At 51.3% G+C, this 16,435-nt stretch overlaps 1 protein-coding gene across 1 annotated transcript; it reads left to right on the plus strand.

The window, feature by feature from the left end:
* The first annotated feature begins 1,412 nt into the window (after positions 1-1,412).
* Positions 1,413-15,178, plus strand: PVR (PVR cell adhesion molecule). Its single transcript, XM_016135981.2, has 8 exons — positions 1,413-1,751; positions 4,570-4,947; positions 6,381-6,680; positions 7,789-7,903; positions 10,123-10,271; positions 11,130-11,249; positions 12,917-12,948; positions 13,425-15,178. Exons 1-8 carry the CDS (start codon positions 1,625-1,627, stop codon positions 13,494-13,496), a joined length of 1,293 nt encoding a protein of 430 aa, XP_015991467.2. The 5' UTR covers positions 1,413-1,624; the 3' UTR covers positions 13,497-15,178.
* Positions 15,179-16,435: the final 1,257 nt, after the last annotated feature.

A 16,435-nucleotide genomic window follows, 5' to 3' on the forward strand; every position in this document is an offset into this window, starting at 1 on the left:
AATAACTCGGCATCACAGAACAAGAGTGCCAGAAAATTGAGAGATTTCCCAGAGACCAGCCTCTAGGTTTCCATTCAGAAATTCACCTACATACCTCCAAGGTGAGTGATGCCCGCGGCCGTGTGCCGTGAGTGGGCACGGGGTCCCTGTCCTAGAGGGTCATGGGGACAGAGCCCTCCAAAGTGGCTAAAGGCCAAAGGGGGAGTTTTCTGGAACAAGGGTCAGAGTTGTTAGTGGGCCTGGTGGGGACCATGGCCAGGATGGACAGAGCAGGGGGCCAGGAAGTCTTCACACTCTGTATCTGCATATATGACTCTCTGGGTCTCCCTGTCAGTTCTCAACTCTCTCTCAACTTGCTCCGTCTTTGTGTCTCTGTCTTTCATCTCTCTCTGTCTGTCTCTCATCTTCTATCTCTATCTTTGCGTCTATATCTCTCTCTCTCTATCTCCCAATCGCTGTCTCTGAGGGTGTGTCTCTCTCCACTTCTCTCCCATTCGTTTCTGTCTACCTTGGTCTCTCTTTCTCTCTCTCCACTGTACGTTGTTCCATAACCATTATTACCTCCAGATATGATGGTGTTCTGTGGATTTATCTGTAAATGGTCTGTTTTCCTCCAGGATAAGGCGGGAATTTCTGTCGTATTATTTCTGCTACATCCCTGTGCCCAGAATATTGTCTGGTTCATAAACATATATTTTTTAATTTTTTTATTGTAGCAAAATACACATACCGCAAACTGTAACAACTTAACCAATTTTAAGTACACAGTTTTTGTGCAAACATCACCACCATCCACCCCCGAACTCTTTTCATCTTGCAAAAGAGAAACTTCATATCCATTAAACAATAACTCCCCATTCCCCTCCTTCCCCCAGCTCCTGGCAATCACCTCAATAAATATATGTTGAATGAAGAATGAATAAATCATCATTCTCACCAACATTGGTATTTGATGATAATTTGTAAAGCAACAATAATAGTCGTTACTGTTATAGCTGCTGTTTGTTGAGTACGAACTACTGTATGTGCCAGGAACAGGGCTAAGTAGTTGTTTGTTTAAGCCTCATAAACCTTCTTGTGAGGTGGGTACTATTATCATGTCCATTTTTCAGATGAGGGAACTGAGGCCCCCAAAGGAGACGCAACTTGCCAGATAGGAGCCCAGGCTCTAAAGTCCAGCGGGGTTAAGCCCTGAGGTTAAGAACTCGGGATCTGTCCTGACTGTGGCTTTGATTTTCAGCTGTCACCAGCCGTCAGTTTTAGAAAGTCACTGAATCTTTCTGCGTGCCTCAGTTTCCCCACCCGTCCAGTGGGGACGCGCGTATCAGAAGCGCCATCCGAGTCGGACCCTCCTTCTAGCCTAGCAGTGCGCGTGACAGGGCAGCGCCCGCGCAGGCGCAGAGGGATCCGGAGTCCCCAGGAACGCGCAGGGAAACCGTGCTCAGGTCCATTCGTGCGGTGGCGCTGGAAGCGACAGGAGAGCTTAACCTTCCACTCCCGCAGCGCCCCCAGGCTCCGGTGGCTTGCAGCCCCCGGGGGATTCCTAGGCAGGACCTCAGGATCCGAACCAGTGGCGGCCGCGCAGGCAGAGCGAGCGGACGCCGGGCGAGCGAGGAGGAGGCGCATGCCTGCCCGGCTGCCCAGCTGCCGGAGGACCCCCGACATGTCCAGAGCTGCCCCCTGGGCGTGGGCGCCGTTGCTGCCATCGCTGCTGTCGCTGCTGTCGCCGTTCTGGGCGCCCGCGGGAGCCGGTGAGTGAACCCTCATAGTCCCCGGGCCCCTGCTTTTCCCAGTCACCACTGACTTGGGCGCTCGACCTCCTCGGTACCCCAAGGCTGAGCGCGCTGACAGTCTACCCCCAGGTCCCTTCTCCTCCAGACCCCCTTCGCCCCCTAGGCTCCCTTCGCCCCGGAGTTGGAGGGACATGGGAACGGGGCAGGAGCGATTTCTCGAATTCCCGGAAAGCAGCTGGATTGCGGTATGGTGAGGATATTTCCGAAGGGCGAATCAAACTCCAGAAAACACCTGAGTGACTCTTGGGGACACTTCATCAGGCCCAGATCATGCTCCTAAGCCTCGCTTGTCCACTGATGGCTACAGGATGCTTGATGGGAGGAAGGGGGATGGGACAGTGGCATATAACCCAGGTCTCCTTCTTACCCCAAATACCTGGCTCTAAGGGTGTGGTCATTCATTCATATTCATTCATTCATGTATGCATGCATTCAGCCCACACGTGTTTATTGAGCACCTAGTATGTGGTAGGTGGTGTTCCAAGCACTAGGGATGCAGCTCTGAAGTCAGATAGCCCTGGGTTCAAAACAGCTTTAAGCATTAATACCTATGTGAGTTCAGGAAAGTGACCTAAGCTTTCCCATAAAATGCCTTAGGGGTGGGGGAATCCTGTCTACCTCATAAGACTGTCTGAGCAATGTGGAGTGCGCTTGGTAAAAATAATGATGACTAATAATTCGTGTGAACAGTGATAATACTGAATGCAACCTTGGGGAAGCCAGAGCCTCAGCTCAGTATTTCCCAAAAAGTGATACACGAGACACTGGGCGCTTCTCCAGAAAAGAGGATGCTAAGGCTTGAGGGATTCACAGAGAGCCCCTAACCTAAAGCCCCTTCAGGAGAAACCCAGCATGGGTCCTATTGTGACCCCTTATACAGATGAGGAGACTGAGGCACAGAGAGAAGTAATTGCCCAAGGTGCCCAGCAGGAAGTAGCAGTACTGATGCATTAACCAAAACAGTGGCCAGGGTCCCCTCTGCCAGAGCAGGAGAGCCCAGTGCCAGGGAGCCTGGGCGCAGGGTGGGCCGGGCCTGGCTTGGCTCCGAACCCAGGCTCTGCCCCTTGTTCGCCGGCCCGACCCTTCAAGGCTCACTTGTCCCCTCTGTGCAGTGGATGAAAACACTAGTACATCTGTCGTGGAGCTGTGGAGAGGGTTGGAGGAGGCCACACGTAAAGGAGCAGCTCAGTGCCTGGCTCAAGTGTGGTGGGTACACGGAAACATGCAGAAAGGAAGGCCATTCACCCAGTTTCCTCCTCATGGCAGCCTTGCTAAGGAGGAAATCACCAGAGAAGGAGACTTCCTTGCCCAGAGCTGCACAGCATGGCAGTGGTAGAACTAGCAAGCGAACCCAGACTGGCATGCTCACTGCTTCGCAGTTCCCCGTGTCCAGACTGTGCCCTCCCGCTGCACAGCGGGTGCCGGGTACCCCTGCCCACTACTTCTCGGCTTCTTCTTCCTCATAATAACACTAATTGTAATATTCGCCTTTTAGAGTGCTTGGCATGTGCGTATAGATTTATATAGATTTCAGCACTTAGTCCTCCCAACAACTCTATTAAGTCATAACCATCCGCATTTTACAGATAAGGAAACTGAGGCTCAGAGGAGTGAAACCACCTAAACGAAGGGCCATTGCTAGTGAGTGGCAGGACTGGGGTTCAAATAACTCGACTCCTTTCCACCTTCTCTATATCCTTATTATTATTACTAAAAATCCATAGCATCGTGTTTACTGATATCAGTAAGAGCTAACATATGTTAAAGACCTACTTTGTCAGCACAAAGTAGGCAGGAAGATTTTCATATGGAGCCAGGTGGATTAGAGGTCAGGACTCTTGTGTGCAGGTGGCCCAGGTTCAGCTCCCACCTCTGCCAGTTACCCTCTGTGTGGCCTGAAGCAAATGACTCTGGGCCTCAGTTTCCCCATCTGTAAAGTGTTCGCCTCAAGGAGCTGAGTTGAAAGACAGAGATGTGCGAAGCCCTCAGAACAGCCCCCAATCTACGTTAGCAACCTGCGAGTGTTAAGTGTTATTAGTCCTATTTTACAAACTAGGACAAAGCATCAGAGAGGTTGAGTAACCTGCTGAAAGCCTCACAGCAGAGGTCTGAAGGGATCCAAAACCCTTGAGCTACAGCTGCCTCCTTTCTCGTGCCAGGATCCCCTACGAACTTTCTCCCAAGCTGGCTCCACACAGAATAAATTAATAATAATAATAATAATAATAATAATAATAATAATAATACCATATTTTATGGATTCTAAGACCTGGAGTTTCTTCCCCTTTTCATTCCTCTAAATCAGAGTTGCTCTAACTACTGACAATGAGTCCTACTGTTAAAGACAGTATCACTTAAAATTGCATCTTAAAATTGATGATGCCAGGGCAATTTAAAAAAAAAAGTCCAGGAACTGGGCAGTGGTGATGGTCGCAAAACATCGTGAATGTAAGTAACGCCACTTTAGAACCGTTTAAACGGCAAAATTAATTTTTTAAGCACAATTTTAAAATTTGATGGTGCTGAGATCAAGGAAATACAGTAAAAGCAAAAAGTACAATAATCATAGCCCAGTGAATTGGCACTGACCTAGTTCGTCCTGTCTCACTCTCGCCCCTGCTCCTATCAGGACTTGACACCCCTCCACCCCCCCAAACACACTCCCAAAGGGCTCCAGACCCCAGGTGGGTGGCCTCCTGGGCTCCACGCCCAGCCCCGCCCAGACTTGGGACGCCCAGGTCTCACCCCTCCCCATCCCCGTTTCCCTCCCTCGCAGAAGCCCAGGCAGCCTCTGTGCTGGCGCCGCGCCAGGTGCGCGGCTTGCTGGGCGACAACGTTACGCTGCCATGCAAGCTGCAGACACAGGACCACGACGTACAGGTGATGATGGTGACATGGACGTGGCAGGACCCTGCGGGGCGCCCCCAAAGCATAGCGGTCTTCCATCCGACGCAGGGCCCGAGCTACCCCTCGAACCCCAACTTCCCTGAGCCCAGTCGCTTGGAGTTCGTGGCCGCCAGGCCCGGCGAGCCGCTGCGGGACGCAACGCTGGCGGTGCGGGGGCTGCGCACCCAAGACGAGGCCAACTACACCTGCCACTTCGTCATGTTCCCGCAGGGTGGCAGGAGCGCCCCTACCTGGCTCCGGGTGCTCGGTGAGTGGGGAGGAGAGGGGCGAATGGGAGAGGCGTGAGGGGCACGGGTGGTAAGCAGAGTGGCCAGGCCTGGGTGGCAGTGAGCTGTCCTCCAGGGCGAAGGTTCAGTGGGGACAGTAGAAGGCGGTAGGGCAGGGTTGTGGGGAGGAGGTTCCTGCGAAGGGGGTGGTGGGGGTGGAGGGAAGGGGAAGAGTCTGGGAAGCCAATTGGCCACTTCCGGCTTGGGCAAGTGGTTCCCCGTTCAGATCTTCCTTTGGTCACCTGTGGCGCAGGTCTGGTAGCCAGAGCTCTTCCCTCAGTGAGCTGTCCGGAGGGTCCCTGGTCACCCACTTAGAACAGAGGCCTTTGTGAGCTCCTGAGAGCTGTCAGCTGTAGTCACTCCCTTTGAGTGGGAGGGAGAGTTGAAACAGACAGAGCACCCCATTGCTCTTGAGAACTGCCCAGGAGTCATGGGTTCATTTTCATGAGCACCAGGGAGACTACGACAGGCCCTTCTCTTGGAAACTGAGTAAGAAGTCTCCGTGCCTCAGTTTCCTCATCTGTGAAATGGATATTGCTATGAGGATGACTAAGAGCTGACATTTTTCGCTTGTGTGCCAGAAACTGTCCCAGGCCTTGCATGAGTGACTCGCACCAGGGTAAGTGCTTGGAGCAGAGGCCAGCACACAGCACCAGTGCAGAGGCAACCCTGGTCATTTCAGCAAACCTGGGACTTCAGGTCTTATGGTTTAGGATGACAGTAAAGCAAAACCAGTAAATCAAATGAAAGAAAAATCATCAGTAAATGAGAACCTAGGTAATGATGGAGAAGGGACCCAGTAGAGAGCATCAGGTCTGAGAATAAACAGAATGATGGTTAAGAGATGGTCAAGATGGTTTTGGAGTCAGACAGACCTTGAGTGAAAGCCCAGCTCTGTCGCTTACAATCTTAAGCCAATCAATTCTCCTCTTAACCTCCAGGACACGGGCTGAGCCCTCCTCTCTTCCATGAAGCCCTCCCCAACCACCTACCCCCTGCCCCGACTCAGGCACCATTCTGGGTTTCCCCATCTCAGCCTTGCCCATTCTGAGTTGTCACTGTCTAGGGAAAAGTCCATCTTCCCCTTGGACTGTACACCCATGGAGGCAAGGTTGGGGCTGTTTGGGCCATTGCTGGGTCCCTGATATTGCCCATCACAGAGCCAGGCAATGTATTCAATTACCAGTAAGAATACCACTTATTGAGCACTTATTATGTGTCATGTACCATGTTAAGGGCTTTGCCTGTGATCCTGTCATTATCCCCAGACTTGCCCAAGGCCATCCAACTGCTCAGGGCCAGAGCTAGGATTTGAACCTGGCCATCCTGTACCCTCAGTTAGCCTCTGCTGCCAAGATGTTTGTTGAATGACTACAGGTGAGGAATGACCTTTCCGTTTTGCTCCTCTCCCCAGCCAAGCCCAAGAACCATGCCAAGCCCCAAGAGGTTCTGCTCAGCGCACTCAGCCAGGAGCCTGTGCCCGTGGCCCACTGCATCTCCGAAGGAGGCCGCCCGCCCGCCCAAATCTCCTGGTCCCTGGATGAGAAGGCCAATAAGAGCCAGGTGCCAGGGACCCTGCCTGGAACATTCACCGTCATCAGCGTATTAACCTTAAAACCCACAATCCAGGACAATGGCAAGAATGTCACCTGCACAGTGGAGCACGAGAGCTTTGAAGAGCCCTCCCTGCTGCCTGTGACCCTCAGTGTGCTCTGTGAGTGTGCCCAAGTGTGAGCGAGGGTGGGAACCACTGCCAGACCGCCTCCGTCACGCCCCTAGGCCACAGACAATACTGTCGTTCATCGACTCTGCCAGTGTCTTAGGCCACACAGTCAGCGCTACTCCCCAGGTGGTGCCCCTGGCTTGCCTGGGCACCATCTGCACAACACCCGCACTGTCTGTACTGGCTCCCCTGAGCACAGTCTACACACACCGCCTACACCTGCTTCCCTGGGCGACTACCTACACTGACCCTGCTCTCACTGCTACACTGCTTCCCCCGTTGTCTACACCAGCTCCTTGTTCGTTTTCTACACCGCCTTGCCGTCCTCTCCACCTGCTCCTCTGGACCCCAGAGAGGGCTGCCCCCACTGTCTACACCCTTCGTTTAGGCCCAGCGCGGGAATCGTGTTCTGCATGTTGTCTAGACTGCATCCGCAATCACCGTCTGCTCTGACACGCTACATTGTCTACACTGGTCCTCCCAAAGAACTATCTACTTTGTCCCCCAAGTGTAGTCGTCAGTCCTCTGTGCCCCAGTGTTGTCTACACTGGCTCAACTAAGGGCTCTGTCCCCTCGTCATTGTCTACACTGAATGCTTCCCACCCCAGGCAGTTGCTACACTGATTCACTCAGGCACTGTCTACACTGGAACCCCTCAACATTGTCAATGGGCCTGAGGGAAGAGGGATCTACACTGACTTCCCCTCCCCCTCCCCCCAAAAAAGCGCTGTAGGCTCATCCAGGATTCTTTTCTGCAGGACTTGTCAGAGCCTTGAATATATTCTCTGTGCTCTGAGTGCCCAAGGGGACTTTTCTCACAGGATGTCTAAGGTGTGCCAGGAAATTGAGTAGAGAGAAAATCGAGTAGAGAAAGGCAGGTCCTGAGAAGCCCTCTCTGCACCCTGCCACCTCCCACCACACCGATGGCTCCCAGGCTTCCGTGAGGGGACCTGTTGCCCTAGACTCCTCATAGGCCTCTCTGTCTTGGGCTGTTCCCCAAACCCACGGAGGCCTTTTCCTGTTGTGACATGAGTCTCACATATCTTTAAGCCCCTCTGAAGGCTCCCTGTCTCTGAGTTTGTGTGTCTTTTTCCCCCAGATCCCCCCAACGTCTCCATCTCCGGCTATGACAACTGGTACCTTGGCCAACGTGAGGCCACCCTGAACTGTGACTTCCGCAGCAACCCAGAGCCCACAAGCTATGAGTGGAACACGTGAGTCCTGGGTGGACCTGGACCCCTGGTCTGAGGGAGGAGGAGCCGGGAGCCCCAGACACCCTGGTCTGAGGCAAGAGGGGAGACAGGAAAGTAAGAGAGGAGAGAAGTCGGCTCAGGCCCCAGGGAAATTTCTGTATTGCTCACGCAGAGGTTACGAGATGAATTAGTCCAGGCTTGCCAATACACCTGTTCTTTAGGGCGTGCCACTTGCTGTGTGCCCAGTACTTAGCTCATCCCGTGTGATCTTCACACTCGGGCACAGTCAGCGCGATTGTCATGCCCGGCTTAAAAATCAGCCGGGCCCCAACAGGTGCCATCATTTGCCCTGGTCACACAGCCATGAGGGCACAGAGGCGGCTCTCCAATTGGCATCTGACTCCAAACCCAGTCCTCTTGCTTCGGGCTGTGCCACCTCCCCAGCCACCTGGGTCATCTCCAAAGGAGCAAATGCTGCCCCTAGTCTGTAGATGAGCTTGTTGAAGCGCAGAGCAGGCTGAAGATTTTCTCAAACTCATATCAGTGCTGGGGTTAAGCGTTAGGGAAAAAAAAGCCAGAGGGGTAAATTGTTTGCCATGATTTTTATTGGGCCTCTTTCTTTATTACAAAAATAACTCATGACCATTGGGGAAACTTAAGACAAAACAGTTATAAAGAAAAAGAAGAATGTTGCGCCTATAGTTCAGTGTACCCAGTCACCTCCAGAAACATCCACTGTTGCCTTTTGTTATATATCCTTCCTGTCTTTTTTTCCTGTATTTCTAAACAACAGCAACAACAAAAAATGTGCTTTCTGCAATTTTGAAACTTTTCCTCTATCTCATGAACACCCTTCCACCTTTCCATACAAGAGCACAGAGACCCACATTCCCATTTCCCCAACATTTTATTGGAAAAATTTTCAAACATACAGAAAAATTGGAAGAATTTTCTAGTGAACACTCAACGACCCGCGACATAAACTCTTCCACTGACATTGTGTTATTTTATCATGTTTCTGTCTGTTGGTCCATCCCTCTCTCCATCCATAGAACAGTCCTGATCTTCTGTGCGTTTCAAAACGCCCACAGCCTGTTTGCGATGCTGCTGGGATTGCGTCAGAAGCGCATGACATCTGAACGCAGAAATGAAAGTGCTTTTCCATTTCACCTACGCAAATGCTGTGGTGGTGACCGTACCTGTCTACCGTCCTCTGCGTAGTCACAGTTGTTTCCCTATTGTCCGTCGACAGAGTTGTTGGTCATTAGTTTTCCATAGGCATCAACAGATGGCATCTTTATGGTCCTGCCACAAAGCACCGCAATGCAGGCTCACAGGGGCGGTGGCTGGGTTTCCAGCCCAGCTCTGCAGACACCCAAGTCTCCATGCCTCTCCCTTCTCCATCTGTTAAACCGGTGTTTCTTGTCTGCTTACTCTGCCCGATGCTGTTGTCCAACGCACCTTGGTGAATAAAACAGATCAGATGTCCTCCCCACGTGGGGCTTCCATTCCAGCTTTGTTCGGGGGGAGGTGGGAATAATAAGGTAACATCATACAGTGCATACTGCTATGAGAAGGCAAAGTGGCCAGGGAAGATGTCACTAAGGTGACGTCTGAGCAGAGGCCGGGAGATTGAGGGTGAGCCATGTGGGTGACCAGGGGAGGGCATTCCAGGCAGAGGGAACAGCGTAGGCGAAGACCCTGAGGTGGGAGCATAACTGGATTATTCAAGGGGCGTGTTGCAGATACTCCAGTCAGGGGTGTGGCGGGCCAGCTCACGTAGGACCTGTGGCTGTGGTGGTGACTTTGGGTTTACTCTTGAGTGAGGTGGGAGCCACGAGAGGGCTGTGAACAGAGAAGAAATGTGAACCAACTTCGTTCTAATAAGATCACTCAGGCTGCTGAGTGGGAACAGAGTGGGTGGGGGACAAGGGTGGAAGCAGGGAGCCCAGTGAGAAGGCAGCCACAGTGGCCCAGGAGTAGGAGCATCAGACCAGGGTGGGGGCCATGGGAGCCCTGGGGAGCAGCCAGATTCTCGATAGATTCTGAAGGCGCGGCAGGCGGGATCTGCTGATAGGTTGAGTGTGGGCGTGAGAAGCCAGGGGAACTTCAGGGTTGCTCTCAACTCACAGATGCTGTGTTATGAGGGTTCCTGTGTTATGCCATACAGTGAGTTCTCGATCACCTGTCACTCTAGGCCTTCAGCAGAGGCCATGTCTTCACCCATCTGTCTCTCCCAGGTCTATGGGTCCTCTGCCATCTTTTGCTGTGGCCCAGGGCACCCGGCTCCTCATCCGTTCTGTGGACGAATCAATCAACATGACTTTCATCTGCTATGTCACCAACGTCCTAGGGACTGGCAAAGCAGAACTGACTGTCATGCTCAGAGGTGAGGAGCCCCCTGGGTGGGGAGAACAGAGGAACCGAAGGAGTAGGTGACAGCAGGATTCACTCTGAGGGAGGAGTTTGGGGTTTGGAGGCACCTGGGTGAGGGAGTCACCGAGCCACAGGAATGCTCCCTGACTCCCATCCTTCCCCTGCCCCATCATGAAAAGACCAACAGGCTCGGCTTAGTCTGTTAACCCAACATTTATGCAGTCACCCGGGTAAACCCCTCTGCAAAGCCAGGCTGGGTAGTTGTGTGGTGCCTCTCCCCCAGGGAGTCAGAAAGTCCTTTCCAGGTGTGTTAGGCAGAACTCCATTGGTTGCAATTAGTAGAAGCACAACTCAAAATAGTCCAAGCAAAAGGGGAACCTTATTGAAAAGCGCCTTCAGATTCACGTGTTCCAACTGAATAACCCAAGAACTTTTCTTTACCTCTCTTGTCTCTGCTTTTCTCTACGCCAGCTTTATTCTCAGGCAGACTGTCCCCTCAGGGAGGCAAGATGGTTCTCAAAGCTTATGGCTCACATCCTACTGGTTTAATAACCCACGGGAAAGAATGCACACGTTCAGTAGCTCTAGTCAAAGCCCCAGGGCTGGCTCTCATTGGCTCGGCTTAGGTCACAGCTTTCTTACGAACCAATCACAACAGCCAGAGAGAATAAAATGATCTTATTGGCTAGTCCTGGATCAAAGTCCCATCCTAGGAATCAGAGTGTGCGTGTGGGGTGGGGACTGCTTCCCATAGACTGAGGGAGTCAGAGTGATAGCTTCCTAACGGAATGATGGATAATGTTTGTGGGGAAGACGAAAACCCAAAAAGTCTCTCAACCTAAATCCCTTCTTCCTTTTCCTCTTCTAACAGAGCCTCCCAGGGACCCGTCACACCCACACTTGTCCCATAAGACTATCATCATCATCATCGTCATCATAGCGATAGTCTTTGCTGTGGCTGTGTTCACTTATCTGCTGTTCCGACGCTCCCGTAAGTCCCCTCCTCTTTGGCACATCCCTGTCTGTCTGCTGTGAATACACATCACCACAGCTGCCATAACTGAACTCCTAGTATGTGCCAGGCTCTGTGCTAAGCCTTCCACATGGCAGCCCCTCATAACTCCTCACCCCAACAGCACGAGGTTCCGCATTTTATAGACAAGGGCACTCACACCAGGGAGTCTGGGTCATTGGATCACTGATTCGTTTTGCAAATATTTAGGGAAGTGAGGGCACATCCTTTATGGCCTCAAAGTAAGGACTTTGGCTTGTAATCCGGGTGACACAGGAGCCCCTGCCACATGGACGGAGGAGAAATCGAGACTTAACCCCCCCCCCCAACCTTCCTCCATCTGCCTTGCTCAGGAGTGACACTGTAGCTGCTGTCACCAAAAGGAGGGGGTTGGCAGGAACTGGCTCTAAAAGGGCCTTGTACCCTCTCACCTCAGGGGCTTTACACAGGCTGTTTCCCTGCCTGGAGCACCCTCAGCGGGGCTTTTTCTGGTAAAGTCCTTTGGCTTATTCTGTAATCAAAAGAGCTGTGATTTGCTGAGCGCTTTCTACGTGCCAGGCGCTTTCTGGGCCCAGACCCCGTGAGTGCTCATAACCACCCTACAGAGTGAGTCCTATTGTGTGCCCCTTTACAAATGAGGAAATATTACCCGCCAACCGGCACACAGCTGGACAGTCAGGAGTAGAAGCCAATTCTGTTGGTTACAAAGCTGGTTGCCTCAACCACTGAACGAAACTGCTTCCTCATATCCCAACTGGAGGGGCCCTCTTCCAGAACGCCCTCCCTGACCCCCTAGAACAAGCCAAGCACCTGCTCTGAGCTCCCTTATTCCAGCCTTGCCCACTCTAGGACGTTTCTCTGGGACATTACTCCGTAGGGACTCGTCTGTCTTTCCAGTGGACTCTGAACCCCTGCCACTGGAGCAGACACAAAGGGGGCCTTTAAGGAAATGTTTGCCAAATGTGTCACCTCCAGAGCCGGACTGCCTGTGTCCAGGCCCTCGCTCTACTGCTTTATTTATTGTGTCACCATGAGCAAAGGACTCTCTGTGACTCAGTTTCCTTTGAAATGGGAGTAACTGTACCTGATAATTCAAGTAAAGCACTAGCACTAGCATTTGGCATGTTGTAAGCCACACCCTAAGTCTCTATAAGCTGTGATTATTATTGCTATTATTGCGATTACCATTATTATTAATATAAATTCTCTGAGAACAGGGGTTTTCGACTATTTTGTTCACAGCTATATCCCCAGGACCTAGAATGCACCTGGCACAAAGTAAACATTTACTCTCTGCTAAATAAATTCTCATTTGATTGTTGAGGAAAGTGAGGCACAGAGAAGTTAAGTCAATGATCCAAAGTCACACAGCTCCTAAAGAGACAGAGCCGGAATTTGAACCCTTCCATCTGGGTCCGGAGACCGTGCTCAATAAATATTTATTTATATGTAACACCTGGGTAAAGCATAGTCCTGTTTTATAAATGTATAAAGCACTATGGGAAGAGCCGCCCTCATGTCTGCAGAGCTGGGACTGAGAGTTTCAGAGGCCCTGCCACCCACAGGCGTCTTTGCCTGCCTTCCACCATTGTCATTCCTCCCACCATTGTCATTCCTCCCTGACAACTTCTCCTCTGTTTCCCCAGGTCAGAAAATGTACAGACCCTCTGCTAATGGCGTAAGTGTTTGTGTGTTGGGGGGGGGGCGCGGAGGATATAGAGCAAAGGCGGGGTGGAGTCTACATGAACCACAGCCTAATTGCTGTGGGCTTTCCCAAAGAGGGGACAGATGTCTGTGGGCACCACAGTGCTTAACCGGAAGCCAGCATGGCATCAGGAGCATGCTCCTGTATGTTTTCTTCGAATGTCCTGAGCAGCGGTTCCCAAACCTTCCTGCCAGGCAGAATCCCCTGTAAGGTGTGTTAAAAAATGCGAGTTCCTGGGCCACGCCCCCTGAGAGTCTGGGCTGCTGGGTCTGTGCTGGAGCCTGGGATCTGCATTGTCACAGGGACCCCTTTCCTCCCCAGTCATGACCTTGAGAAGTGCTGTTCTGGTTCTCAGAGAGATGGGAGGGGGCAGGCCTGCAGCCCTTTGCTCTATGGGCTTCAGAGGGCAGATTTTGTTCAAGGCTAAGGTTTGAATCTCCGCTTTCTAGACCATCTCCTATTCAGCTGTGAGCAATAATGCCACCTCTCCCCAAGATCTGCCCACAGAGGGCACAAGGTGACAGCATCGGGACTAACTAAAGGGAGATACCGGAGCTGGTGAGGACCCGACCTTGAAGCTGGACCCTGCCCAGCGGATGACGTCTCCCTCCGCAGAGCTGGACCACCACCTCTGTGCCGGATCTCAAGATATCCCCTCTGTTGTGCAGTGCACTGTGTGGGTGCAGGCATAGGGTCACCAAGACCAAACTCGGGTTAATCTATTCACTAAGGACTCAGAACTCAGGACAGCTGCTTATTCTCAGGGTTACAGTTTATTACACTGGAAGTGTCAGATTCAGGTCAGCAGTGCGAAAAGGCACGGGGGGGTGGGGTGGGCAGGGCTGAGAGAGACCTGGCCTCGTGCCCAGAAGGCCACACCCGGTGGAGTGGTACAATAGCACTCCTCCCAGCGGTGACATGTGACGACACGCGCAGAGGACTGCCAACCGGGGGTGCTCCCCCCAGTCTTGGTTTCCAGGACTTTTATTAGGGGTCAACCACGGAGATCTGGCTGACCACCTGTGTAGCTGACCTTGGTCTCAAGAACCTCAATAGGTCAAACCAATATTGTGTGGCCCGAGACCCCACCACAAATCACACTGTCAGCCGAGACTATCCAGTGCAGCCCACGGCCTCGGGCGAACAGAGGCTGCTGTCACCAGAAGAGAAACAGAGGCTGGAACTCAGTGGCTCGGGGCTGTCCGAGGAGTAGGAATAACTAACTGCTGGACGTGAACTCAGAGGTTATCAGTTCCAGGCACCTTCTGCCAAGACCCAGGACCTGGGAGAGCATCTGTGTTCCCACCAGTGATGGATGCCCTGGCCTGTTTGTCGGGGAAGGATCTGCGGATTCCACAGAGCCCGAAGTCAAGAGTGGACCCAAAATATCGGTATTGGTGTTGTATAACTTCCCATAAGATGGAGAAAAAAATGCAATTATTCGTATCAGAGGATGGACGGGAGAAGTCTGGTGGAGATCACAGAAAGGCTGCAGTACCCCAAACCCTCACTGCACACCGCTCTGCGTGGAGTAAGGGGGGAAGGGTTCAAGCCGATACCGTCCCATCTCAAGTGTCTTCGAGGTCTGGGGAACCTCTGGGTTGCAGCTTGCTCCAAGTGAGGATGCCTGTGCTACTGAAAACTATTTTAGTGAAAAACTAAGATGAGACCCAGGAATTCCACGCCTAGGTGGTGACTCAATAGAATTGAAAACAGATCCAAACAAATACTTGTATACAAATGTTCATAGCAGCGCTATGCACAATAGCCAAATGTTCAACGACAAATGAATAGATAAAATACAAGCGGGTATTTTTATACAGTGGAATATTATTCGCCATAAAAGGAATGAACCTTGAGAATATTATGCTGAGTGAAAAAAGCCAGACACGGAAGGCCACATATTGTAGGATTCTATTTATATAAAATGCCCAATATAGGCAAATCTACTAAGACAGAAGAGAAATCACAGGTTGCCAGGGCCTGGGGGAGGAGGAATAGGGAGTGACAACTTAATGGGTCCAAGGGTTCCTTTCAGTGTGATAAAAATGCCCTGGAAATAGTGGTGACAGTTGCACAGCATTGTGAATATGCTGAATGTTACCGAATTGTGCACTTTAAAATGGCAAGTTTTATGTATGTTTGACCACACTAAATTAATAAGTTAATAAATTAAAACCTTTAAGTTCTTATAGAAAAAATATTTTTTCATTTCCCGGCTTTTACTGGCAGAATTTTCAGAAACTAATTAAATTCACGAAGGGAAGGATGGGTGAATTGTTAAAGAAAAACACAGTATTCTAACTGTTAAGGAAAAAAATTGTTCAATGACACTTAAGCACAATAAACTTTATTCAAGGGGAGGGGGCTGTGGCCATAGGTGTAGGGACCACTGTCATGGGATTTTGCAATAAAGGAGAGAATGACTCAACTCCAGATACAGGATGGGCAAGCAAGAATTTGTAGCTAAGGAGCAGGGTGGGGGGGCCGTGGATGGGAAATTACTCAGAGGAAGTATCAGGGAGAAGGGGGGACTCTGGGTAAACTGACTCAGCGGGATTCCTGCTGAAGGCAGGCGGGGTGATCAGATGTCACCCTGGGGTGGTGGTGGAGGGCAAGGAACCTAATCGGATATCAAAAATAATCAGATATCAAAGGTGGGGGTTCTGGTTAAACTGACTTATGATTCTTCCTACAACTGGGCAGAGATGAACACGGAAGTCCAAATTCAGGCCTAGTTGGAAAAGAGTTCAGGGGAGCCTGAGTAGACTTCAGTCAATGAGACTCTGTCAGTACATAAAAATGCAAGGGTGAAGGTGCTTCAGGCACCAACAGCAGAAAGCACACCACCACCCCACCCCACCACTACCCAGGTGGGGTTTTAAAACAAGAATCTGGGTTATCTGATTCTACTCCAGGCATCACATGCAGAATTCAGCTCTGCTTGTCTGCTGTTTCTTGTTTTCCTTCACATACTGGCATCATCCACAGGCAGGTGCCAAGATGGCTGCTACTTTGGGGTCACGGCAGCCAGACCAAGACCTGGAGAAGCAGCCCACCCCATCCTGGGTGACCTTCCCTAGCAGCTTCCCCTCGAGTCTCATTGGCTGGTACTGCCCACCATTCAACCAATCCCTGGCCAGAACAATGGGATCACCTGGGAGGCTTGCACCAATCAGGACATGCCTTCTGGGGCTAGGGAGACAGGAGGATGAAGGCTGCATGCAGGACAACGGATGGAAGCCTGGACCTCTGGTATTGGCAGCAACTCTCTCTGGATAATTGGAGGATGGTTGAATTTGACTCTCTTCTTTTTGAGTCCATACTGTCTAAATTTCTATAACTTTTTAAAAATAATGCAAAAGGAATCTAAATCAGAGAGATAGAGAGAGGGAGGAGATTCAGCAACTGGAAAATCCAAAATAAATGGCTTCTGCACAGCCCAGCGGTGCTCACAGAG

This window comes from Rousettus aegyptiacus, unplaced genomic scaffold (assembly GCF_014176215.1).
Source record: "Rousettus aegyptiacus isolate mRouAeg1 unplaced genomic scaffold, mRouAeg1.p scaffold_m13_p_14, whole genome shotgun sequence".
Taxonomy (NCBI): Eukaryota; Metazoa; Chordata; class Mammalia; order Chiroptera; family Pteropodidae; genus Rousettus; species Rousettus aegyptiacus.